The 21,359-nt window shown below is 49.4% G+C and overlaps 8 protein-coding genes across 13 annotated transcripts; 5 read left to right on the top strand and 3 right to left on the bottom strand.

Moving 5' to 3' along the window:
• Positions 1-3: 3 nt before the first annotated feature.
• On the bottom strand, positions 4-2,927 carry LOC112350507 (condensin complex subunit 2-like). 3 transcript variants are annotated; one of them, XR_002993792.1, is made up of 12 exons: positions 2,625-2,927; positions 2,464-2,565; positions 2,272-2,386; positions 2,103-2,222; positions 1,842-2,039; positions 1,375-1,782; positions 1,096-1,325; positions 903-1,046; positions 742-855; positions 471-683; positions 215-421; positions 4-147 (listed from the first exon to the last, which is right to left on the bottom strand). XR_002993792.1 is itself a non-coding variant. In XM_024686833.1 (11 exons), the coding sequence occupies exons 1-10, from the start codon at positions 2,907-2,909 to the stop codon at positions 477-479; spliced, it is 1,923 nt and encodes a 640-aa protein (XP_024542601.1). In that variant the 5' UTR covers positions 2,910-2,927; the 3' UTR covers positions 181-421; positions 471-476. The 3 variants fall into 3 exon arrangements, 1 of the variants encoding a protein (XP_024542601.1); XR_002993793.1 differs by having other exon boundaries at positions 4-141; XM_024686833.1 differs by lacking the exon at positions 4-147 and having other exon boundaries at positions 181-421.
• A 53-nt stretch (positions 2,928-2,980) lies between these two features.
• Positions 2,981-4,426, bottom strand: LOC9634843 (COP9 signalosome complex subunit 7). 2 transcript variants are annotated; one of them, XM_024686835.1, is made up of 9 exons: positions 4,230-4,426; positions 4,090-4,165; positions 3,950-4,038; positions 3,803-3,892; positions 3,688-3,732; positions 3,545-3,615; positions 3,348-3,480; positions 3,191-3,288; positions 2,981-3,120 (listed from the first exon to the last, which is right to left on the bottom strand). In XM_024686835.1, the coding sequence occupies exons 1-9, from the start codon at positions 4,386-4,388 to the stop codon at positions 3,111-3,113; spliced, it is 771 nt and encodes a 256-aa protein (XP_024542603.1). In that variant the 5' UTR covers positions 4,389-4,426; the 3' UTR covers positions 2,981-3,110. The 2 variants fall into 2 exon arrangements, with proteins under 2 accessions (XP_024542603.1, XP_002981877.1); XM_002981831.2 differs by having other exon boundaries at positions 2,981-3,117.
• A 7-nt stretch (positions 4,427-4,433) lies between these two features.
• LOC112350506 lies at positions 4,434-8,031 on the top strand. 2 transcript variants are annotated; one of them, XM_024686832.1, is made up of 10 exons: positions 4,434-4,670; positions 4,728-4,797; positions 4,859-5,170; positions 5,222-5,575; positions 5,631-5,713; positions 5,767-6,614; positions 6,667-7,205; positions 7,271-7,439; positions 7,487-7,604; positions 7,662-8,031. In XM_024686832.1, the coding sequence occupies exons 4-9, from the start codon at positions 5,242-5,244 to the stop codon at positions 7,488-7,490; spliced, it is 1,977 nt and encodes a 658-aa protein (XP_024542600.1). In that variant the 5' UTR covers positions 4,434-4,670; positions 4,728-4,797; positions 4,859-5,170; positions 5,222-5,241; the 3' UTR covers positions 7,491-7,604; positions 7,662-8,031. The 2 variants fall into 2 exon arrangements, with proteins under 2 accessions (XP_024542600.1, XP_024542599.1); XM_024686831.1 differs by having other exon boundaries at positions 4,849-5,170.
• A 279-nt stretch (positions 8,032-8,310) lies between these two features.
• Positions 8,311-10,240, top strand: LOC9634842 (CBS domain-containing protein CBSX5). Its single transcript, XM_002981950.2, has 2 exons — positions 8,311-8,692; positions 9,182-10,240. Exons 1-2 carry the CDS (start codon positions 8,337-8,339, stop codon positions 10,107-10,109), a joined length of 1,284 nt encoding a protein of 427 aa, XP_002981996.1. The 5' UTR covers positions 8,311-8,336; the 3' UTR covers positions 10,110-10,240.
• A 2,839-nt stretch (positions 10,241-13,079) lies between these two features.
• On the top strand, positions 13,080-14,736 carry LOC9634219. The gene is made up of 2 exons (XM_002981949.2): positions 13,080-13,944; positions 13,995-14,736. Exons 1-2 carry the CDS (start codon positions 13,373-13,375, stop codon positions 14,671-14,673), a joined length of 1,251 nt encoding a protein of 416 aa, XP_002981995.2. The 5' UTR covers positions 13,080-13,372; the 3' UTR covers positions 14,674-14,736.
• LOC9634841 (non-structural maintenance of chromosomes element 1 homolog) lies at positions 14,655-16,609 on the bottom strand. Of its 2 annotated transcripts, none has more exons than XM_024686819.1 (8): positions 16,490-16,609; positions 16,243-16,439; positions 16,113-16,187; positions 15,835-16,056; positions 15,687-15,764; positions 15,255-15,638; positions 15,101-15,200; positions 14,655-15,034 (listed from the first exon to the last, which is right to left on the bottom strand). In XM_024686819.1, exons 1-6 carry the CDS (start codon positions 16,599-16,601, stop codon positions 15,510-15,512), a joined length of 813 nt encoding a protein of 270 aa, XP_024542587.1. In that variant the 5' UTR covers positions 16,602-16,609; the 3' UTR covers positions 14,655-15,034; positions 15,101-15,200; positions 15,255-15,509. The 2 variants fall into 2 exon arrangements, with proteins under 2 accessions (XP_024542587.1, XP_024542589.1); XM_024686821.1 differs by having other exon boundaries at positions 14,655-15,031.
• Positions 16,610-16,983: 374 nt separating this feature from the next.
• LOC112350502 (pentatricopeptide repeat-containing protein At5g27110-like) lies at positions 16,984-19,794 on the top strand. Its single transcript, XM_024686810.1, has 2 exons — positions 16,984-17,334; positions 17,387-19,794. The coding sequence occupies exon 2, from the start codon at positions 17,424-17,426 to the stop codon at positions 19,596-19,598; it is 2,175 nt and encodes a 724-aa protein (XP_024542578.1). The 5' UTR covers positions 16,984-17,334; positions 17,387-17,423; the 3' UTR covers positions 19,599-19,794.
• Positions 19,795-19,911: 117 nt separating this feature from the next.
• LOC9634840 (ubiquinol oxidase 2, mitochondrial) lies at positions 19,912-21,341 on the top strand. Its single transcript, XM_002981948.2, has 4 exons — positions 19,912-20,350; positions 20,421-20,549; positions 20,612-21,100; positions 21,168-21,341. Exons 1-4 carry the CDS (start codon positions 20,021-20,023, stop codon positions 21,225-21,227), a joined length of 1,008 nt encoding a protein of 335 aa, XP_002981994.1. The 5' UTR covers positions 19,912-20,020; the 3' UTR covers positions 21,228-21,341.
• Positions 21,342-21,359: the final 18 nt, after the last annotated feature.

Genomic DNA, 21,359 nt, shown 5'->3' with positions numbered 1-21,359 from the left:
AAGTTCTAGTACCTTTAACGTGTCGTATAAAGGCTGTGTCATCTTTGATCCCATGATAGAAAACGTAGGGTGATCAACCAGCTTTGCAAAGAGAGCACAAAGAACAGATAGATTGCGATCCAATCCTGCGAAGGAAGAACACTGGTCCTGGACAGAGTAAAATTTCCACCGGGTCATATAGACTTGAAAGGTTCGTTAAGAAAACAAAGCTCACAGTTTTGCGCATTCGTCGCGCCTCCAATCTTGTTGCCCTCGTCATCCACCTTAGGCAATCTCTGCTAATAACAGGAACCAAACCACCACCAACGAGGGTCCCGGTTTGTTTTGTGGTGATGAGTCGGGTTTGTGTAAACTGGGCGATGGCGTGCGCTGGACTATCACCCAGGAAGAATACAACGAACTCCGCCGGATTGCAATGTCGCTGGAACAACCGGATAGAAGTTAACTTTAAAGAACTCGGAAGGCTTTACCTCGTTTTAGTGGCGTACGTTCTCGATCAGTAGCTCGTCCATGGTTGAACACCCCTTGATCACCAGTCCGTGCTCGTTTGCTAGATGGAGCAGGCAAATGAAGCAGAGGTGGACAGATAAGTCTCCTGGATCGGCACTCGCAGCGCAGTCGCCCGGGATTTTGCTCAGCACGTCGCTGAAGTGTATGATCCCGTGATCTTCGGTGTCGATGTCCTGTTGAGTTTCCAGGGAAGATTTACTCTCCGGCTCAAAGAGAAAGAAAAGAAAGAACCTCTTGGAGCTCGGTTGTGGCCTCGTGTTGGAGATGGTCCCAGATGCTCTGTTTCAATGCACGCACGTCAACTTGCTTGGAGGTTTTGTCGTAGTTTACTTCGATTCTTTGAACCTGTGGAAGTTTTCAGCATTCAAAAGGAGAAGAAATGCTGCAAGCACCTTTCTTGGCTGGACAACTAACTCATCCGTGTTGTTGTCTTCAACATCGCTGTGGATGCTCCCACCGTCCCAGAAGTCTCCAGCGTCGCCGCCCCAAGTTTCCGAGGCGTTGTCGACTTTCGACTTAGAGCGTGGCCGTATAAGCTGAAAGCATATAATGAAGAAACTGAGTGGAAAAATCGGAATGGCCTACCATCTTTGAAGGTCGAAGGAAAAGTCGAAGCAGATCATCAGCTTCATATCGTAAATCCTCGGGTAGTGTCGTGCTTGCAGATTGCCTTGATTGTGGCAGCAGATTTGCTCGTAAGTCACGAGGCTTGGCGAATGCGTGCGTTTCCATTTCGGGAGCACAGGTATAGATTATAGAAAAAGGCTCCTTTTTCTTCTTGGTTGGTTTCTTTTCCGTAGCCTCCGACATATCATCTGTTGAAATCAATCAGAAAACAAGAAGCAAGGACGTAAAGATACTTGCCTTTTGGCCTCGTAAATTTCCAGTAGTCAGCCCCGGCCCAAAAGTTTTTCCCGCTGGGGATGCCCAGGCCTTCTTTCAGCCAATCGATCGTGTCTTCTGGATCGCACGAAAGATATTCAACCGATCCATGCAAGCCATCCTCTTGGGGCGAGTTGGACGTTGTGGACGCCGGACTTGCGTATCCATCATTCGGGCCATCGTCATACATGGGCTCTGCATCAATGGTTGAGTGTGGACTTGCGTATCCGTCATTTTGAGCGTCTTCTTCTGGATGATACGCTTCGAACGTTGAAAACTCAGCATCCAAGGTGGCAGCTTTGCGAAGAGGATCATCGATAAGCTGCACAATTTCAGAAAGAGAAGGAGATATTTCCGTATCCTTTATCGAAAGCATTTTTTCAATCACATCTGACACAAAAGAGACAGACTTAGGCTGCAGCATCCGGTAGGAACAAAGTTTTACATACCTGACGCAAATGATAAGTCAATTCTAGCTGGATCTTTTGGCAGCTCGACTTTCATACATTTCTCCGGGATATCTTGAGAGTCGAATAAAATCTCACACCCTCTATAAACGCTTAGGGTGTTAAGAAGAAGACCTTTTGCTCCACCCTCATCAAACTGTGCTGATGTTTGATGAAATAGAGGATCCACATTCATAGCAGCTGAAAACAGAAATATCATTGCCAAGAATCATAGGAAATGAAAGCTGAGCTTGCTCACCATACCATCAAAATGCTTCACATTCAAGCTCTCATAAGACTCTAAAGTTTGTTTGTGACAATCCTTTCTTTTGTGGTGTTCATGCTGCTGCTCAGTACCACCGTTTTCACAAGCCTCGGGCGTGTCTGCAAAAAAAAGAATATCAAAATGCCGTAGAGATGGAGGCATATGTACCATTTTTCTCTTTGGCACTTCGATGAAGGCCTCCCAGAACTTTATAAGTTTCCGTGTGGACGGAGTCCACTCGACAAGAATAGATTTTGGCGCTGGCTTCCAACGTGCAGCTAGCCTAGAGTTAACCAGATCAAGCAACAAGAACAAGAAAGAAGCAAAAAAATTATAATAGAGAGAACGACCAGACCAAACCTTTTGAAAATTCGTTTGTGTGTCTTCATTGTTGTCAGCCTTGACAATGTGAGGAAGATAATCTATGAGCTTGAGATCCCAAGTGTTCTGCTGGTTAATTTTCTGGAAAAGGAAGAGAAATCGTCACAAACCCCCACAGCAGATGAAAGAAATCGGCCTACATTCTCAGCGGCAAGCTTGATGCAGTTATTGAGAAGCTCCAAAACCTGGTCTGGCGTGAGAATCTGCTCGCTCCGCGAAGGATTCTCAGGAAGAGCAGGAGATCCCTCTCCGCCTTCGCTCTCGCCAAACGCAAGCGACCTCCTCTTTTGAGCTCGAGCAAGCCGCGCTTGGCGGCGCTCGAGGCCATCATCGTTGGGACTAAGAAGCAAATACCTCCCGGGCGACTGCGTGAGCTCCTTGAGCGCGATCTTGCCATGCCTTCCAGCGCTCCTCGCTTCCTCCATAAGCTAGATAAGCTAGGGTTCTTCGAAAGATCAAACGGCGGACACCACACCACGTGTCGAGTCAAAAACTCTTCCCGCCAATTTTCAAACTTAGAAAAGAATTTTAGAGCCATAGAAAGGTTTTCCAAAAATTCAGCTAGAGCAGCCTAGGTAGTACGAACGAGCGAGTCTCTCTTTTTTTCTTCTTCCTGGAAAAAATTTCTATCGCCTTCTGCGCATGAAGAAGCAAATAAATCTTCCACACTACTAGAGAAAACTTTGCAAAATCGAAGAGAGCCTACCTCTTTGGTCGAGCACGCTCTTCGTCCATGTAGTTTACAACCAGTGGGCCGGATTCCATGTACGCGAGCTCCTGGTGGCCGCGAAGTTCGAGCTCGGCCTATTCATTCATTCACAGCAAAGTTTGTTTTTGAAGCTGCAAAGATTAAACGAGGATACCTTGACACTCTTCCTGACTTCCTCTTGTTTCTCTTCCACTTCCTTCTTGTGCCGTTTGTCACTCTCGTTCATTCCATCCGCCCACTTGATCTTCTCTTGGATGTTGCTGAGAAGGAATTCCGACTTTGCCAGCCTGAAGAATCGAAAAAATGGAAACAAGGAATGAGAAAAGCTCAAGTTGAATGACTAGTGATTACCAGTTTTCCAGAGTCTGCATCATGTTCTCCAGCTGACCGGGCCTCAAATCCCTCCCAGCGGCAAAGCTCACCTGCAAAACGAGAAAATAAGAATAAACACTACTTCGTACTGGGAACGAATTTTACATTGGCATTCTCAGTACTTCAAAACAGCGACGACATTGATCGAGCTTCCCTCTTACGATGCCCTGCAAAGTCCGAAAGAAAAAAAAACCATGTAAGAAACTTGGAAAAAATGTCCGTAGCTAGTTCACCCACAGCGTACATGCAGTCGTTGATGAGCAAATCTTCCAGGTCCCTTACATTCGAAACATCCAGTTCCCGCATCAAAAGATCGTATGGAAGAACCTAGAGAACAATGTGAGTCGTCCTAAAGGAAGAAAAACTTCATAGCTCAAAGTTTACCTTCGTGGTCTCGGCAAGAGTTAGAACGGTGAGCTGCTTCAACTTTAGCTGCTGTTGTGGAAGAAGCTGCGGCAAGTTAGAGGCATTGCCTGTGGAAGAACTCTTTTTAGCTCCACTCCAAAGAAAAATAATCCACTCACACTTATAATCGCTCCAAGTGCCGTGAGCGAAGAGCTTGAGAACGTCTAGCGAGCTCGAATGCTCAGTGCCTTGAAGCTATCCCAGAAAGAAACGCGAAGGCCGTAAGAAAAGGGCTCGAATTGATCGATAGAACACAAACCTCGCCGATGTGCGGCATCGCCAGGAGCTCCGCAAAGGCGAAGAGCGACGGATGTGAGGTTGCGTGCGCGATGAGCTCCGCCGCCGCCCGGCCCCGCGCGCTCTTGGCGAGCATCACGAACTGCTCCACGAGCTCGCTTTGGCGCTCCTCGACCTCCATAGCTCTTGGACCGTAAAAACTGTAAACCCTAGCCCTAGTTTTAGATCAATCTTGGATGAAGCGCAAGATCCAAGAAGAGGGAGATGCATCTGGGAGCTCCGAGCTCAGCAGGGAGGATTCCGACGATCGCTCCACCTCGAGAATGGATTCCGGCGAAGCGATCGCGTCCGAAGAGTCTAGCTCTGTGGGATTCGTTACTTCTCCCACATTCTCATCGCTTTTCTCAGTCACGCCTAGTTTCTCTTCGGGAGTTTCGGTTGCCTCGCTACAACAAGAAAAGAAGTAAGAAACTTTTGTTTTTCTGGTGTGATCATCTTGTTTTTTTCTTTCGTTTTCAAGAGCGTATCGACGGCACCGGAGAAGATTGGCGAGGATCGTGACTGAGCAGTGGAAATACGCTGCTCGATCGGTAAGAAGCTAGAGAATCAGTAGAGCACTGATGACTTTGTTTTTGTTTTAGAGAATTCTAGCTTTGAAAGTGTGGAGGATCTGGGAAGCTCGCGCTCAATGGTAACAAAAGCACATAGCAGAACTTTAAAACTCGGACCAAATGAATCACTCTAATAATCAGCACTGGAAAGCAGGCTAAGAAACCAAACCCTGTAGGAATGCGTTTCTTCACTGGAGGGACGCTGCCAAAGAAAACGCAGCCATAGCCAGGAATGTGGAGCTGTTATTTCCGATATGTCTGTCCCGAAGACATTTTAGACCATGGAGGAACTTCGTCAGACGCCGGAAAAGGCTTCGAGCTTGTCAGATTTATTTCTCTCAGTCATGGTCAGGTATCCCCAGTGCTTACTCATGTTTTTGTTCTTCCTCAACGTCTTTTTCAGCCAGGAAGACAAGGAACATAATGTTCTCATGGCGCGAGTACGCTGATACTCGTCTCATGCATCAGAAACATATGTGCACGGCCATTCATTACCATATGATTTCATCGCTGTCAAGGTGTTTCAGTGACTGGAAAATGGCTCGTCAGGAAAAGCAAAAGAAGGAGTTCTACAAAAAAGTCGCTTATGCTAAGTGGAACTTTAGCCGACAGAGATTCGCCTTGCGAGCATGGAATTGTTTCCTGGTACTGAAGCACGAGAAGGCATCGATAACCGAGGCACGGCGGCTTAAAAATTTATCAATGTGTTTCCATTTTTGGTACTCGACACGGAAATCTCTTTCTGTCTCAGATTCAGGTAGGCAGGCTTGTCACTGTTTTCTTTCGTCTTGCTCTAACCCTTATCCTTTTAGAAAGCGAAAGTTCCGTGGATTCCCTGCTTGAAAAAGACACGCTTTTTCTTGTTGTGGACAGCCATTTCAAGAGGAAAAAACAGGTAGTTTAGAGAATTTATTCGAACTTGAAGATCATGACTGTCTGTTTCTGCAGAGGCACATCTTATGTGCTTGGTCGAAACTAGCAAAGTCACGTTCTTCATCCAAGCTAACCATCGACACGTTCTATCGCGACAAAGTACTATTTAATATCCTGCATGAATCCCTGCAATGCTGGATAAAGTATCATTTCTCTATCAAGTTTCGACGAGCGCAACAAAATAAGGCAGTGAGGTACTGGACGTTTTACAGGCTACGAAGCTGCATGAGATGGTGGCTGCGGTACAAAACGTCGAAAGCTTCCAAACAAAGGTGTAAAAGCTTAGCAACGAAGCACTGGGAGTCTGGCACTGCGATGAACTCCTTGTACCGGTGGATAGATTATTGTTACTGGAACAAGTCGCGCCAAGAGAAACAGGGATTGGCTTCTAGACAGTGGAGGGGCTTTAGATTGAAAGGGATATTTCACAGGTGGATGGAATTCAGCTCGGCTTCAAAGAGAAAGAGAGATATGATAGACAAAGCAAGGGATGGACGGGTTGAACTGGTTATTAGGAAGGGATTATCTGCTTGGATAAGTTTTGTCCGAGGACGCAAAAGGAGAAAGATGGCAATGGAAAAACAATGTGAGGAGCTCATGGAGTTACTGGATTCGTCGAGGCTAGCCAACACATGGAAGCTCTGGCAAAGGTTTGTACGAGATGGTGTAACAAAGAGTCGCAAGTACGAGAAGGCCGAGATTTTCTGTAGAGAGCACAGTGCTCGAGCTGTTCTCCGCGCGTGGCACAATCTACAAGCGCCATTATCGTCCAAGCATCAAGCCGGAGTTTTCTACACCAAACTTCTCCAAAGACTCGCATTCCTGGGATGGTTTCAAGTCCAAAAGTCGAAGAGTTCAGTCAGGTACGTCAGATACGCTTTTGATTTGCAGTACGCTTCATCGTCCTTTTTGCAGGAAGTCCCAAAGCCTGAGTCCACAGCAGCAGCAAGACCACGCAGTGAAAGTGCCGGACTTATCTCGATCTAGAGAGACCACTGGAACGGAGCTGCTAGAACAGTTTGAAAACGATTCCAAAGGCATGAAGAATGGACGCTTGCGTCCACCTCCTCGAAGGCCTGCCCTGCCACTCACCGACGTAAGACACTCCTTACTCTCACAGTCTCCAGCTTTCGATTCTTCCAGCTTGTCCGCACAATCTGGGACCCGGGACTACTTGCCTTCTTTCTCACTCCCAACCAGACCGGACGATAGCGATCCATACCTCTTGCTCCAAAAGCGACTCAACAAGGACTCCAAGGAACTTCTCACCAGGACAGCGACGGCAACAGCACCTTCTCTGGAGTTTCTTGACTCCTCCGAGACCGAGTTCTCACACGTTATCGCGGACGAAGTTGCGTGGATGGACCATCTTCTCGCCGGCTTCGAGGACTTGAGAGCCGAGCTGGTTGAAAAGAGAGCGGAGCTTGCGCTGGTGCTGGAAAGGAACGGGTCAGGTAGTGCTTGTTATCTTTAAATCCAAAAAGTCTTCTCAGACTTTTCTCGTTTGGCTTTGCTCCAGGATCCAGGGACAAGGCACAGCTTTTGACGCAGAAAATCTCAATGCTCCAACAGCGCCGGGCTATACTTTTGCCAACAATCCAGGCAGTGGCATCTGTGGTGCCGGGCCTTCGTCTGCGAGCTCGCAAAGTCACGTCCTCTTCCATGGAGAGCTCCAGCAACTTCCGAAAGTAAGAAGAATCGATTAAGTGTAAGTTGTATTCTAAATGATTTCCAGGTGAGGAGGAAGAAGACGATCGAGGGGAGGAAGAAATGAAGATTGAGAAGATCGAGATAAGAGGAAAACGATGAATGAATCTACACTTTAATCGGTTACTCCATTTCATTCGATTCGGGTACGTAGCCTTGCATTAAAGGCTTTTGTTCTAACTCAAACTTTGGCTGTGGTCCAGGATCCAGGGACAAAAGAGAAATCTCTCTTTTACCCATCTCTCGAATGCAAAAGCAGTCGATCTGATGGAGAGATCGAAAGAGTCAAGAAAAAGTACGGTGCGTATACGTAGTCCTTTTTCCTACAAACGACGTACGCGTGTTTAATCCTGGGTTTGAGCAAATCTAAGCACGTGTCTCGCAAGCTTCGCATCCAACGGCTGCGATTGGCTCCATCTCCAGGATCCAACGGTGGACTGCCCATTATTAATAAGTATCTTAGGGCAAAGTGGGCCAGTGCGTCTTCTCTGTCACAACAGCAAGCACAGCTTTTTTTCCCTCTTTTTCCTCTTCGCTTGTCCGATCCGATCTCTCGATCGCCATTTCTCTCAATCCGGGGAAAAGAATTCCCAGCTCTTGTCTCCATCAATGGTCCTCGCCAGCTACCACACTGCGTCGTCCTGGCACGCAGCCCTTTAATGGCGCTTGCTCGCGCATTCGCTCCCATCCAGTTTGCGTGCTCGATCCTCTCTTTCGATCTCCTCGGAATCTCGCGAAATAGCGGCAGTAATCGAGCTTCTTGGGGTATAATCCAGGGGAGAGAGTGAAGCTTCATCGGTACCTCTAGTTTTCTATCCACAGGGCTTCTTTCTTCTCCTATCGAGCTCGAGCGCTCCTTCTTGGCGGCTGGGATTTGCATGGCCGATTTCTTCCACACTTTTGGGGCGGCAGATCTTGCGCTCGGAAAGCCTGGGATCTACGGCCTTCCAATCACTTCCACCGTCGGTGATGCGCTGTGTATGCTCAGGGATTTGGGGCTCGCGGAGATCACTGTGTGGGATTGCGCGTCGGATCAGCGGTGTGAGGCCCGGATCCGCAAGTGGGAGTGCCGGGAATGCCAGTGCGTGGGCAAGGTAAACTCCCTCGATATTCTTTGCTACTACGCGGCCCAGGACAAGGTCCACAGCATCGAGGCGGCGGCCAAGGATCCAGTGTCGGTTCTTCTCACTCCGGCCAAGCGCAGCCAAATTCGCCATGTAGATCTCCACGCCAGGTACTTATATTCTATCTCCTCTTCCTCTTTCTCCTCTTTCCCTTCTTTATGGTCGGTCCTATGTATCGTGTCGATGGTTTTCACATTCTTTGCGATGTTGGAAGCTAACGATTTGTTTGATTTGAGCCACTTAACTAGGACCTTCGTAGATGATCTGGAGAATCTCTGGCTCGGTAACGTAACCATGGAAAAAAAAAAAAAAATTGGAATTTTGGTTTAGTTTTTTCTTGAGAGGTATTGATATGGTTTGGTATGGTAAAACGAGACTCAGAGCTTTTGTTTCTCTGTCTCTCTTCAACTTTGCTGGTGCAAATCCAGGAGTACTTTTTAGACGCTCGTTGGCATCGGTAAACTTTCTAATTCCTAAGTAGCTGAATTTCGAGCGAGAAAGAGATGATTTCCTTAAGCTAGCTAGAGATTTAGTTGGCTGGTTTGGTTTTATATCTTGTTCTTCTTCCGCGACTCACATTTGTTTTTGCTGCGTTCCAGGCTCACAGATGCGTTTAATCTTATTCTCGATGGTGCGCAGTGTTTCATCGTCCCGCTCGACAACCGACGTAGCAAATCCTTGAAACTCAGCTCTTTGGCTTTGCGAAAGTCCACCAGTACTGCTGCTGCTGCCGCCGTCGCGATTGAAACGTACAAGCGGATGGACTTCTGCTGGCTCACCCAGGAAGACGTGCTCCGCTTCCTGCTCGGCTGCATCGGCGTCTTCTCGCCCATCCCGATGATGAGCATCGAGGAGCTGGGAATCATAGACCGAGACGTCATGTTCGTGGACGCAAACGCCAAGGCCTCGGACGCACTGCCGCTGATGATCCGAGCCTCGCAGCAGATGTCCGCGGTCGCGGTGGTGGAGGCCGATTACAGCAGCGACGGAGACGAGGGGCTCAAGATCGTGGGCGACATCTCTCTCGCGAGCCTGGGAAGCTGCTGTGACGAGACCGCGGCACTGGCACTGGCGTCCCTCTCGGTGGCGGACTTCATGACTTACGTCCAGGACATAGCCGGAGCTCCACAGTCGCTCAAGGAACTGATACTCTCGGGGCTCGAGGCCAAGACGAGCAAGGATCTGAGCTACGAGCGCGTCAAGCTGGGAATGGCGATCGATTCTTCTTTCTCCGACAGTGATACGAGCAGCAGCAGCAGCGGGAGTGTGTTGGATTCGTCGTTGTCGGACGATGAGACTGCGAGCACTGGCTCCATTCCTCGCGGGCGGACCAACAGTGCCAAGTTCCAGAGGGCGTGTCCGCCATGGTCTTCGCCGCTGTGCTGCCATCCGTGGAGCTCGCTGGTGGCGGTGATGGCCCAGGCGCTGGCGTTCCGGAGGACGTACCTTTGGGTGACGGACGAGGAACACATGCTGATTGGGATGGTAACATATCTCGACATGATCCGTGTTTTGTTGAAAGCATGATGATCCTTCTATCTATGTAACAAGTCTTTCTCTCCAAACAATGCTGTCAACTTTCCAAATCCCAATGGAAGGTTGACCGTAGTCAGGATATGCTTAGAATATGCTCACATAAAAAAACAATGTATTCTACATTTCAAATTTTCAAGTTCACATAGAAAGAACACTCAAATCAAAGTGAAGAACATTTCAAGATTGCGAGCCTCCTTCTATCTATGTAACAAGACGAGAATTGGTCAAGCTCTTTCACGCCAAACAATGCCGTCAACTTTTCAAATCCACGTCAATGGAAGGTTGACCGTATCTAGTAAAGGATATGCTTGGAATTTGCTCACAGCAAAAAACTAGAGCACATTTCAAATTTTCAAATTCACATTGTTGCTAAAACTAAAGTCTTAGAAAGAACACTCAAATCAAAGTGAAGAACATTTCAAGATTGCGAGCCTCCTCACTTATAACACTACCTTGCTCAGTTCCAACGATGTCAGAGCTGTGATTGCTGCCTCGGCACTCTGGAACTCCTTCCGCAGCAAAGAATCTTGAAAAGCTTTCCCTGCCACCGTTAGCTCATAGCGAAAAAGCATGAAGCCCACGAGATAGAGATTGGAAGCTGCTGTATATCTTCCATCATTGTCCAGTGTGCCTGGCTTCCAGGCTTGGAGTGGTCGACACTTCGGAACACAGTTGTCCACCCACACCGTCTCGAGATCAATTAGAACCCAGTACTTTTCTGACATCTTGAGAACCACATTCTTCCAGCGGACATCGCGATAAACAAAGCCATGCTCGTGGAGAGACTACAGTGCCTTGAGCATATCAAGGACGGCAGCTTTAAGTTCGTGGTCTCGTGGAGACTGGGAGATACCCAGCACTTCCATCTCAACAGTGTAAATGTCTGCCCTCCGCCCCTACTTCACAGACGTAATTCCACTGATAAATGTCTTTGCTGTGTTGTCCAGGTTATATGCTTGTCAGAGATACTCCATCTTCGTGAGGTGCAAACCAACGTGTGCGGACCATGGCCAAATTGTCTTTGTTGGAACACCATCGATAACAGCGAAGCTCCTCATCACTGGAGACCACGGCTCTCCATTATGTTGCTGGTTCAAAGGAAGCGAAAGGGCGTCGCATGGGATGCTCTTCGAAAACCGCCTGCCACGAAAGTGTGACTCTGAGAATGTTGATGGAGGCTTTGAGCAGAGAGTACCGATCTTTGATGCTTTCAAGGTTCCATTCAGGTGTAAGGTGTTGATGTTCACCCCTCTTGAAGGCTCCAAATTGGAACTTCCCTGCCGCTGTTGCAAGGCCCAATATCCACTCGATCTTCCCATAGAAGATCTTATTGAGCGACATCAATTTAGCTCACAAGTCATCCCATGCTTCAAAGAGCTCGCCCTCGTAGTGCTTATGTTCGGTTTGTCACAGAAAGCATTACAAAAGCTAACTGGATGAAGGAATTGCCTTCAAAACCAAGTGATTGTAGACCCAAAACAGCAAGTTCAGCTTGGTTCTCTTGGACGTCGAGGATGAATGATCACAGAAGTTGCGATTCACAATGATAGCCCAAACCCCAAGCACTGGAACAAAGAGGTTCCACAAGTGTGGCAACGAAAGATCGTAAACTCCTTCCAAGGCATTGGCGTTGAGTGATCGACTGTGGCTGAGTATGAGAGAAGCAAGCCCACTGATGTCTTCTGCAAAGAAGCGATCAGGAGTAACAAATAACTCCTTTGCTTTTGCTATGAAAGCTCCAGCGGTTGACAAACGCCTCCTTCTCCCATATAAAAACCTAGAACTTTTTAAAAACTCCTGGGCAGATCAAACCATGAAGGATCTACAGCCTGGAAAAAAGTCATGTATAAGAGGATTTTATCCTGGGTATTTTAATAAGAAAATGTTTTTTTAACCCATATTAATTAATTAAATATAAGTACATTAAATTTAGTGTTAAACATGTTAGTAGAATATGCTATATATCACCTGTCAGTGGAGTAGGTAAGTCATTTTTGGGAGCAAGAGCCAACTTGGTGAGACACTACGTGCTATTTAGGTGAGACATTGCATGTTATGTGGTAGAATGCTGAAATTACCTCTAGGTAAAAAGAAGCATCCCTTAGTTGTTGATCTTGCTTCTGGGAGGCAATTAAATCTAAGTTTTTGAAAAGTTGCCGTGCAAACAAGATTGAGGATGATATTGAGGAATTGGATGATGATACAACATCAAGGCATTTTAAAGAGCATTGGAAGCAGAGCTATTTTTGATTAGAATTTGATGCAATTGAAGGCACAATGTTTTGCAAGATTTGCAAGGCAAATCCACGGACTAAGAATATTTTTGGCAAATAGGGTAGCAGTAATTTTCAAAAGAGTGCCTTATGCAATCATGTTAGCTTTGAAAATCACAAGGAGTCTGCATTTGCTAGAGAGGTGTGCCGTGGGAAGTAACAATTGATTTCAAAAGCTACAACTAAACATTTACACCATGCTAAACAAGGAGTGCTTATGTTATTTCATTCTACTTATTATATTGTGAAAGGTTTTGCTCCATTCATTTACACCTTTCTAGGGTTTAAAAGAGGCCTTAGAGTGATGGATAGGGAACTAGTTAAACGAGTGGGAGAGCTTCAAGAGTTGGATGACCATGAGAAAGGAGAAGTTTTTGTGTTCGGGATGGCACTAGCATTAGTGTAGAATCTGTCAATGTTGCCAGATGGCGTGTTCGTGGTTGTGTTGAAAATGATGTTTTGTCCAGATTGAGATGAGGAATGGGCAAATATGATATACATTCCTTTCAAGAAGATTTCTGTATCTATTCAAGATCTAGAACTTGTCATCAATGCTCCACTCTTGGTTTTTTTGCCTGTATAAAAAAAAAGGTTTCATGACATTGTAAAACCTTTTTCTTGATACAGGCAAAGGAGCCAAGAGTGGAGTATTGATGATAAGCTCTAGATGTTGAATAGACACAGAAATCTTCTCGAAAGGAATGCATACCGTATTTGCCCATTCGCTATCTCGATCTAGATGGGGCATTAACTTCAAGGCAGCCACGAACGCGCCATCCGGCAACATTGACAGAGCCTGCACCGACGCTAATGCCATCCCTGAAAGAAGCACAAAAGCTTCCCCTTTCTCATGATCATTCAACTGCTCAAGCGCTCCCACTCGTTTAGCTAGCTCACTGTCCATCACTCGAAGCCCTCTTTCAAACCCTAGGCATAGAAAGATTTTAGGTCAGGCTGCGCAATCCCTAATAGCAATCCCTGATGGACGACATGGAATGGGTGCGGCGTGTGTGCCGCGCGATGGAGCCGCCACCCACCGAGCCTTGGCAATTGGAGAAGGCACTAGGGGCGCCACTGCTGGAGCGATTGCCGGTATCGTGGAAGCGATTAGCGCAGCTAGAGGGTGTGTTTGGCCGTGACAAGGCGGCGGCGCTCTTTGCTTCGCCGGCGGAATGCCAGGCCGAGGACGTCTCCACGGTTGCGTCACTTGTGCTGAATCGCGGCTACCAGTTTCCAAGCTGGGAGGATCTCCACAGCCTGTGCTTGACAGGAATGTGGGAAGTGTGCCTTCGGTATCTGGATCCAACAATGCAGGAAGTTCTAGCTCCAGGCACAAACTCCGTGACCATGGACGAAGCGGAGACAAAGTCTTGGCCGGATCTCCTCTTGTTTGCCAAGAAAAGGCTGGTTTTCAAGAGCGAGCACCGCGCTCGTCGTGAGGAGCTTGGATCAGCGTGGTCGACCCTGGCATACAGCCTAGGCAATATAAGTCCGTGCTTCCATCGCGGCTTGGATTGGACCCTTGGAGCAGCCACTGGCGCTAGAATGCTCAGGTAAGTTTGCGCTCCTCTTGCTACTTGCAGCTCTCACGGTGCTTTCACAGGTTTGGAGTGTTTTGGCCGGATGGGGATATGGTCCTCTCGCCACTGCTCGACATCGGCTACGTTTCTTCCAGGTATGAAGCTATCAAAAGCTCCACAAATCTCATCAGGATCGCGCTCTCGTGGTTATCGGTCTTGGAGGAGTCCAACCACACGATGCTTATGCCATACCAGGCCGTGGCAAGTCATGTTTATGGCAATGGAAACATCACCAGGAAACTAGAGATAGTAGACGGGATTGCCATCAAAACGATCCAGCCATGGAAGTTACACGAGCTACACGGATACTCCAAGATGGAATACGTGGAGAGAGCTTACAGTGTGAAATCCCGGCATGTAGCTCGCTTGGACTGGCAACGTGATATAGTCCGGGACGACGTTTACAGGGTCCAGAGCAAGGTGTTTGGATTCCCAGCACGTCCAACGCAGCAAGAACAGCTTGTGCAAGCAGTGAAGCATACTTTGCTGGGACTGGATGCTCTCCATGGAGCCGGGCTCGTTCACAGGGACTTGGAATGGAGCAATGTGATATACAACGAGGTGCTGCAGGTGTGGGTGATCCAGGGATTGGAGTGTGTTTGGAAAGCAGGAGAAGTTCCGGTGGTGCAAGGTCAGTGGACGCAGGAGGTCCTGGTGGATGGGAAGTATACTAGCTCCTCGGACCTGTGCTTGAGTGGCTAAACTGTAAGCTTGCCAACGGCAAGAATCGTTTTTATAAGATAAGGTTTGCTGTGAGCCCTTTCATCCCGGCCAGCTTTCCATACGTGCGGTCTTTCCTGTACTCGTGAACGCGAGGCTCGTCGCCAACTTCCCAACGAGCAGGAAAAACGAAGAGAGAAAACGTGTCGGCCGGAGCTTCGTTTACTACGGACTTCTTCGAAGCGGTAAGAATCTGGAACCGTAATGCCCGGGTCGAGGTGCTTCGCCAAAGCGGTAAAGATTTCTGAGATAACGGTCGAGCTTGCGATCATTTGTGGCGAGAAAGTTCCTGCTCTTGCTCGTATTGTAAATGATGGAATAGCGACGAAGCGGTCGCAAGCTGCTGTAAAGAACACAGTTTGGGGAGAAGACCATCGTCCATTTCATTTTTCTATGTCGACATTCTTACTTGCTATGACGTTCTTGGCAGCAGTAGTGTGCCATCGTGACGCAGAAAGCCAAAAAGAAAACTTCGGGATTGGTTCTTTGTCCTTGCAGTCCTTGCCGTTCTATAAAGATAGATGTCAGGAATCGACCATCCGTTGCTAGAAACTTTCAAGTACCTCGACAGTTGCAAGTGCAACCCTCCAAGATTTCAGCGCAGTGTTCGTCACAACAAAATGCGTTACTATTTGACAGAGTCCTCCTGCAGCACGCTTACACTTCGTATGCATTGCAAGTGGTTGCAGTTTAAACCTCGTTAGCTAGCTTAGAAAATTGTACAAGTTTGTGGAAGAAGTCACTCACAGGGTGTAAAGGCCGTCGCAACCTCTACTTAGATTACTATGGCCGTCCCTGTTGCTGTAGAAGAAAAGAAGTTAGCCTCTGGCTCTCCTCCGTCTCCTGGTCCTTTGCTCGTTCTCGGCAGGCTCTGGCTGGATGTCCTCATTCAGATCCAGTCCTTCACAATCCCACTCGGAGCCACAGCTAGCGCAAGACCTCGGAATCTGACACCACACAGGATTATCGTAAAACAGCGATCAGAATGAAATTACCTCGGGCCTTTGGAACTTAGTTTTAGCACAGTAACTATGCATTCGAGCTGAGCAATCCTCGTTTTGACACCGCATAGCCTGCTTGACAACGACGATAAGAAGCGAGACGATAAAACCGGAAAAAGAAGAAACGAATCCTCGCACGCACCTTTATCGCTGCTTCGTTGCAGACATCACAGAACGGTACTTCCAGGTTCATGAAAACACTCCGGAGCTCCAGAAAAGACTTAATCCCCAAGGAAACACCGCCATCTTCTGTCCTATAGAGCCACTTATCAGCAGCCAGATCGCCTAAAACTTTGTCACGCTGAGCCAAACTAAGCTTCGGTAGAGATACAGACTGGGAGGAACTTGCTTCTTGTGAATCTCGCTGTAAGAAATAAAAGTGAAGGGAAGAGCAAAGAGAACGAGTTTTTCACTACTTACAGTTTGATCTTCTCGCAAATTGAGCGCATCTATACTGGACAGCTCGCCAGATGGTTCTTGGACGATGGCTTCCACCTGCATTCGTGATCCACAAGAGAAACTTACAAAAAAATGGACAGAGAAAAGTTACCAGAGCTTTGAAGTAAGCGATCTGAGCGGCCGAGTATTGCGTCGCTAGCTTGGCTGGCTCACTAGCAAGCTTGTTCACCACTCCATAGTACTGGGTTCCATCGTGCTGATTGGTGCTGCCCCTAATCTCGAGCTGGAAAAAATCGAGGTGCTTGTTGTACACCTTGAGAAAATCGAAAAAATTCTCCTCGACCTCTCCTGTCGCAGGAATGAGGAGAAAAACACACAGCGCGCGCGCAAAATCTTACCGGGTCGAGCATCGAACAGCTTCTGGAACATTTTCTTGCAATCCACAGCCGGCTGCGGCCCCCGCGCCAGGAGCGATTGGATGAACGCGTGGTGCCGACTGTCCAGCGCCATCGCCAAAACCCAAGAACCCTAGAAACCTTGAAAAGAAGCGGGAAACAAAACCCTAGAGCCGTGAAACCCTAGGGGATGAAGGAAGAATGCCGCTCCATAGCGATCGAGGAAGCCACGGCCTAGCAGCTCCCAATCCAGGTAATGATCAGGCGCTGGAGCAGCAAGCGCTTCTACTCGTGGATCGGGGAAGATCGCTCGGAAGGGATTTGGATTTCTCCCGAGGCTGTGGTGTCTCTGGTACTCGCAGCTTTCAAGGCTTGCAGCTGGTGCCGGGAGCTGGATCTCGGGCGGAGGCTCCACTGCGATGTCGCGGCCACTGGGCTCCTCGCGGCGGACATCTACGTGGGGAACAGCCTCGTCAACATGTATGCCAAGTGTGGGAGCCTCCCGGACGCGCAGCGAGCTTTCGATTCCATGCCTCGCCGCGACGCAGTGTCTTGGAACACGCTGATGATGGGCTGCGCCGTGAATGGAGAGAGCGAGACCACTCTCAAGCTCTTCGACGATTTCATCGCAGCTGGCTCGCTCGATCAGACTTTGGAGGAACGGTGCTCGTCCAGGACTTTTGTGGCGGCTCTCATGGCCTGCTCGGCTCTGGCTGAGAGGGAGAGAGGCAGCAGTGTGGATGGGAGGATCGTCAAGGCGAGGAGCTTGGAGAGAGGAATGGCTGTTCACGCTCTCGCGACTAAGTGTGGCTGGAACTCCAACCTCTTCGTGGCCAACACGCTCATTGGTATGTACTCAAAGTGTGGCTGTGTGGCCGAGGCTTACGCTGTTTTCTCCAGGTTGACGCTCCCGAGCGTGGTGTCTTGGAACTCTCTCATGCTGGGATGCGTCGAGAATGGTGACGAAGAGCTTGCGCTGGAGCTCTTCGATCGAATGCAGATGCAAGAGGGTCTTGTCAACGCCCGGACTCTTGTGCCTGCGTTGATGGCATGCGCCTCTCTAGCCGTGACGCACAAGTGGAGGAAAGAAGCTTGCCTGGAGAGAGGCGCGGGACTGCACTCTCTGGCCGTGGAGCTGGGCTTTGTGTCGGATGTCTACGTTGGAAGCACGCTGGTCAACATGTACGCGAGCTGTGGGAGGCTCGACCGTGCTCGAGAGGTGTTTGAGAAGATGAGGCAGCGGGATGCTGTGTCGTGGACCACCATGATCCAGGGATGCATAGACAACGAGGAAGGGGAGATGGCTTTGCAGCTGTTTCGACGTATGAGCTCCTGCGAAGATGGTGTTCTACCCGATGGCTCCACCTACGTGGCGGTGTTAACGGCTTGCGCTGGCCTGGCTGCGAGAGAAGTTGGATTCCAGTGCTCGTATGAGGATCCGGGAAAGCTGGTGAAGCTCCAGTCTTTGCAGAAGGGGATGGAGATTCACAGGCAGGCTTTAAAGTCCGGATACTCTTCGGACTTCTTCGTGGCCAGCTCCTTGGTGGTGATGTATGCTAAGTGTGGAAGCATGGCGGATGCTCGGGCAATCTTCGACAGGCTACCTCACTATGATGCGGTGTGCTGGACGGCGCTGATACTGGGCTACGCGGAGAGCGACGAGGCCGAGCTAGCTTTGGAGCTCTTCTGGTGCATGCAAAGAGAAGTAGGGTGTCTTCCGAGCTCTCGGACGTTTGTCACAGCACTGGTAGCTTGCACGGGACTGGCAGCAAAGGATCAAGCGCAGCAGATTGATGGAAAGCTCGTGAAAGTCTCGTGTTTGGACAAAGGCATGGCCATCCACTGTGAAGCTGCGAAGTTCGGGTGGGATTGTGACGTATTCGTAGCCAGCAGTCTCGTCGACGTTTATGGGAAGTGTGGAAGCGTGCTGGATGCTCGGCTTACCTTTGACAGAATGCCGCGGCATGACACGGTGGTGTGGACAGCGATGATCCAGGCCTGTGGAGAGAATGGAGAGGATGAAGCGGCAGTGGAGTTATTCCATTGCATGGAGACTCGGGGGCTGCTGCCAAACGCTCGGACCTCTGTCGCTGCGCTGAGTTCCATTGCTTCTTTGGCTGCAAGGAAAGAGGAGGACTGCAGGGGTGCTGCTCAAGCGCTGCAAGTCGACAGGAAGATTGTGGGGATGGACTACTTGGAGAAGGTGATGAGCATCCACTCTCGCTGCCGCGACGTCGACTTTATCATGGAGAACACACTGATTGACGCCTACTCCAAATGCGGTAGCGTGATGGATGCCCGGAAGGTGTTCGACCGGATGGAAAGCCACGACGTGGTGTCCTGGAACGCTCTCATACTTGGGCTCGTAGACAACGGGGAAGCCGAGCTTGCGACGGAGCTGTTCGCACGCATGACGCAGAACGAGAGCAGTCCAGCGGCGGCAGACACCCGGACTTTCGCCGCCGTGCTCACGGCTTGCAGCAGCTTGGCAGCCTTGGAGACTGGAAAGCTCGTCCACGCTCGCGTTTGCCGGCTGGGGGTGGAGTGCGAGCCATACGTGTCCAACTGCCTGGTGGGACTCTACAGCAGATGCGGGTCTATAAGCGACGCCGAGGAGCTGTTTGGTTCCATCAGCGACCGGAAGAATGCGGTGGCATGGTCGGCACTGCTAGCCGGATACAGCAGCCAGGGAGCTTGCGAGAAAGTGTTTAGCTTGCTCGAAGGGATGCGCAAGGAGGGCTTACAGGTGGATGGAGTTGCACTGCTGGGGGTGCTGTCCGTGTGCAGCCATGCCGGCTTGGTGGAGAAGGGGAAGGACTACTTCGCGGCCATGCTTCCAAAGTATGGCGTGGTGCCGGAGCTCAAGCACTACCACTGCATGATCGACATGCTGGGAAGGGCCAACCTGGTGAGCGAAGCGGTGGCGATGGTGGAGGCCATGCCGTATAGAGCAACGGCCATGACTTGGACGATCGTCTTGGCGGCGTGTCACAAGTGGAACAATCACGCAGCTGGGAATGCTGCTTTCCAGGCGCTGGTGAAGCTGGAGCCCGAGAACGCGTCGGCCTACCTGATGATGGCCAACATCTACACGCAGCCACCGGGAAGTTGATCTCTCTCGCGACGTTATTCCAGTGACAGGCCGTTTACCGTTATGACCCACTTCAGCTGATAGTCGGTTGACAAAGATTATATGATTCTAGGAGGATCTGAAACGCAAGAAGAAGGGCGTAGAACTCCTCCTGCCGGACAAACGTTTGTGTGTCAAGGAGCGATAAATGCTTGAATGAAAATTCTTTGACTTGTTCTACCTGACTAGGTTTTTGACCATGCTGCTGCTCAGGGATGCTTCGTTAGAAGCATCGTTCGTCTATGTCTTGCCCCAGCTCGTTGGAAGCATAAATAGGAGCCATTTTGGCATTTGGGATCTCCAGCATTCTTCCAAAAGGTAGACATTCAATTGGTTCTTTTTCCTCTTTCTCGCACAGATCTCGCGCGAAAATCCATTTGATTTTCCTAATTCTTCTTGGCGGAATGAAAGGCAAGGCTGCTGCGAGGCTGCTGGTGCGGGCAATTGAGCTTAGATCCGGCCTAACTCCAAGTTCTTCGTCCCGCCATTTCTCCTCTGGATCTCGCAGTTTCTTCCTGGACAAGCTCGCGAGGCCGGTCCCGCACCAGATTTCTCGCTGTGGGTCATCGCGATTCAGCAGCAGCGCCGCTGCCCACGTCGTGAACAGCCAAAATTCTCCCACAGATCACGAGAATCACAAGAACGACGACCAGCAATTTTCTAACTACTGGGGAATTATCACCAAGAAAACTCTCCGGGAAGACGGTACTCCCTGGCCGTGGAACTGCTTCAAGGTGGGCTTTTGATCCAATGTCCTTGGATGATCCATTGATCGATCTTGTTGTTTGGAATTTCTTCTCAAAGCCTTCCGACAGCTATGTCTCCGACACGAGCATCGATGTGAAGAAACACCACATTCCCGACGCCGTGGTTGACAAGGTCGCCCTCAAAACCGTGAAGTTCCTCCGCGCTTTGTCAGACCTCTTCTTCCAGGTACGCAAGTAGAAAAGCGTGAAGCTTTCCTTGGATGATCTCATAGATCGATCGATTCGCAGGAACGCCATGGCTGTCACGCCGTGCTATTGGAAACAGTGGCAGCAGTCCCAGGCATGGTTGGAGGGATGCTGCTCCACTGCAAATCCCTGCGCAAATTCGAGCACAGTGGCGGCTGGATCAAAGCTCTCCTCGAGGAGGCCGAGAACGAGCGAATGCATCTCATGACTTTCATGGAGGTTTTCCAGCCCAAGTGGTACGAGCGCGCTCTCGTGTTGGCGGTCCAGGGCGTCTTCTTCAATGGCTACTTCGCGCTCTACTTGATCTTCCCGCGCCTCGCGCATCGATTCGTGGGCTACCTGGAGGAAGAAGCGGTGGCCTCCTACACGGAGTTCCTCGCTGCTTTGGACAAGGGAAGCATGCCAAACACTCCCGCCCCCGCCATCGCTATCGATTACTGGAGGCTCCCCAGCGATGCGACGTTGCGAGACGTGGTGTTCGTGGTCCGGGCGGACGAAGCTCACCACAGAGACGTGAACCATTTCGCTGCGGTAAGAGATTTTGATCGATCGATCAAGTTCTAGTGTTTCTTACGTTTCTCTCTCCTTTTGCTTCCAGGACGCTCACTTGCAAGGGAAGGAGCTCAAAGACTCGCCGGCTCCAATTGGATACCACTAGAACTCTAGGAGCCGTTAGATTGGAATAATCTCTCCTTTACAAATCAGGGCCGTTGGATTAACCTTTAATGTAATTTTTTAGAAGCTATACGAATATACTCGAAATATTTTTGCATTAGGAGGTTTAGGGTTT

Source organism: Selaginella moellendorffii, unplaced genomic scaffold, assembly GCF_000143415.4.
Source record: "Selaginella moellendorffii unplaced genomic scaffold, v1.0 SELMOscaffold_51, whole genome shotgun sequence".
Taxonomy (NCBI): domain Eukaryota; kingdom Viridiplantae; phylum Streptophyta; class Lycopodiopsida; order Selaginellales; family Selaginellaceae; genus Selaginella; species Selaginella moellendorffii.
Note: the sequence above shows the minus strand (reverse complement) of the source record. Positions and strands in the feature narration are given on the sequence as shown.

What these genes read in the sequence shown, in the direction of transcription:
- LOC9634843 (XM_024686835.1), bottom strand. Translation starts at nt 4,388, where the DNA reads ATGGAGGTCGAGGAGCGCCAAAGCGAGCTCGTGGAGCAGTTCGTGATG. An exon ending in ATGCAGACTCTGGAAAACTG is followed by an intron (nt 3,481 to 3,544) that starts GTAATCACTAGT and finishes TCGATTCTTCAG; the next exon opens with GCTGGCAAAGTCGGAATTCC. An exon ending in AAGTCAGGAAGAGTGTCAAG is followed by an intron (nt 3,289 to 3,347) that starts GTATCCTCGTTT and finishes ATGAATGAATAG; the next exon opens with GCCGAGCTCGAACTTCGCGG.
- LOC112350507 (XM_024686833.1), bottom strand. Translation starts at nt 2,909, where the DNA reads ATGGAGGAAGCGAGGAGCGCTGGAAGGCATGGCAAGATCGCGCTCAAG. An exon ending in TCAAGCTTGCCGCTGAGAAT is followed by an intron (nt 2,566 to 2,624) that starts GTAGGCCGATTT and finishes TTCCTTTTCCAG; the next exon opens with AAAATTAACCAGCAGAACAC. An exon ending in AAGTGCCAAAGAGAAAAATG is followed by an intron (nt 2,223 to 2,271) that starts GTACATATGCCT and finishes TTTTTTTTGCAG; the next exon opens with ACACGCCCGAGGCTTGTGAA.
- LOC9634841 (XM_024686819.1), bottom strand. Translation starts at nt 16,601, where the DNA reads ATGGCGCTGGACAGTCGGCACCACGCGTTCATCCAATCGCTCCTGGCG. An exon ending in GCTGTTCGATGCTCGACCCG is followed by an intron (nt 16,440 to 16,489) that starts GTAAGATTTTGC and finishes TTCCTGCGACAG; the next exon opens with GAGAGGTCGAGGAGAATTTT. An exon ending in GCAACGAAGCAGCGATAAAG is followed by an intron (nt 15,765 to 15,834) that starts GTGCGTGCGAGG and finishes GTTGTCAAGCAG; the next exon opens with GCTATGCGGTGTCAAAACGA.
- LOC112350502 (XM_024686810.1), top strand. Translation starts at nt 17,424, where the DNA reads ATGCTGGGATGCGTCGAGAATGGTGACGAAGAGCTTGCGCTGGAGCTC.
- LOC9634219 (XM_002981949.2), top strand. Translation starts at nt 13,373, where the DNA reads ATGGACGACATGGAATGGGTGCGGCGTGTGTGCCGCGCGATGGAGCCG. An exon ending in ACTGGCGCTAGAATGCTCAG is followed by an intron (nt 13,945 to 13,994) that starts GTAAGTTTGCGC and finishes GTGCTTTCACAG; the next exon opens with GTTTGGAGTGTTTTGGCCGG.
- LOC112350506 (XM_024686832.1), top strand. Translation starts at nt 5,242, where the DNA reads ATGTTCTCATGGCGCGAGTACGCTGATACTCGTCTCATGCATCAGAAA. An exon ending in ATTTCAAGAGGAAAAAACAG is followed by an intron (nt 5,714 to 5,766) that starts GTAGTTTAGAGA and finishes CTGTTTCTGCAG; the next exon opens with AGGCACATCTTATGTGCTTG. An exon ending in AAGTCGAAGAGTTCAGTCAG is followed by an intron (nt 6,615 to 6,666) that starts GTACGTCAGATA and finishes TCCTTTTTGCAG; the next exon opens with GAAGTCCCAAAGCCTGAGTC.
- LOC9634840 (XM_002981948.2), top strand. Translation starts at nt 20,021, where the DNA reads ATGAAAGGCAAGGCTGCTGCGAGGCTGCTGGTGCGGGCAATTGAGCTT. An exon ending in GGCCGTGGAACTGCTTCAAG is followed by an intron (nt 20,351 to 20,420) that starts GTGGGCTTTTGA and finishes TTCTTCTCAAAG; the next exon opens with CCTTCCGACAGCTATGTCTC. An exon ending in ACGTGAACCATTTCGCTGCG is followed by an intron (nt 21,101 to 21,167) that starts GTAAGAGATTTT and finishes TTTTGCTTCCAG; the next exon opens with GACGCTCACTTGCAAGGGAA.
- LOC9634842 (XM_002981950.2), top strand. Translation starts at nt 8,337, where the DNA reads ATGGCCGATTTCTTCCACACTTTTGGGGCGGCAGATCTTGCGCTCGGA. An exon ending in CATGTAGATCTCCACGCCAG is followed by an intron (nt 8,693 to 9,181) that starts GTACTTATATTC and finishes GCTGCGTTCCAG; the next exon opens with GCTCACAGATGCGTTTAATC.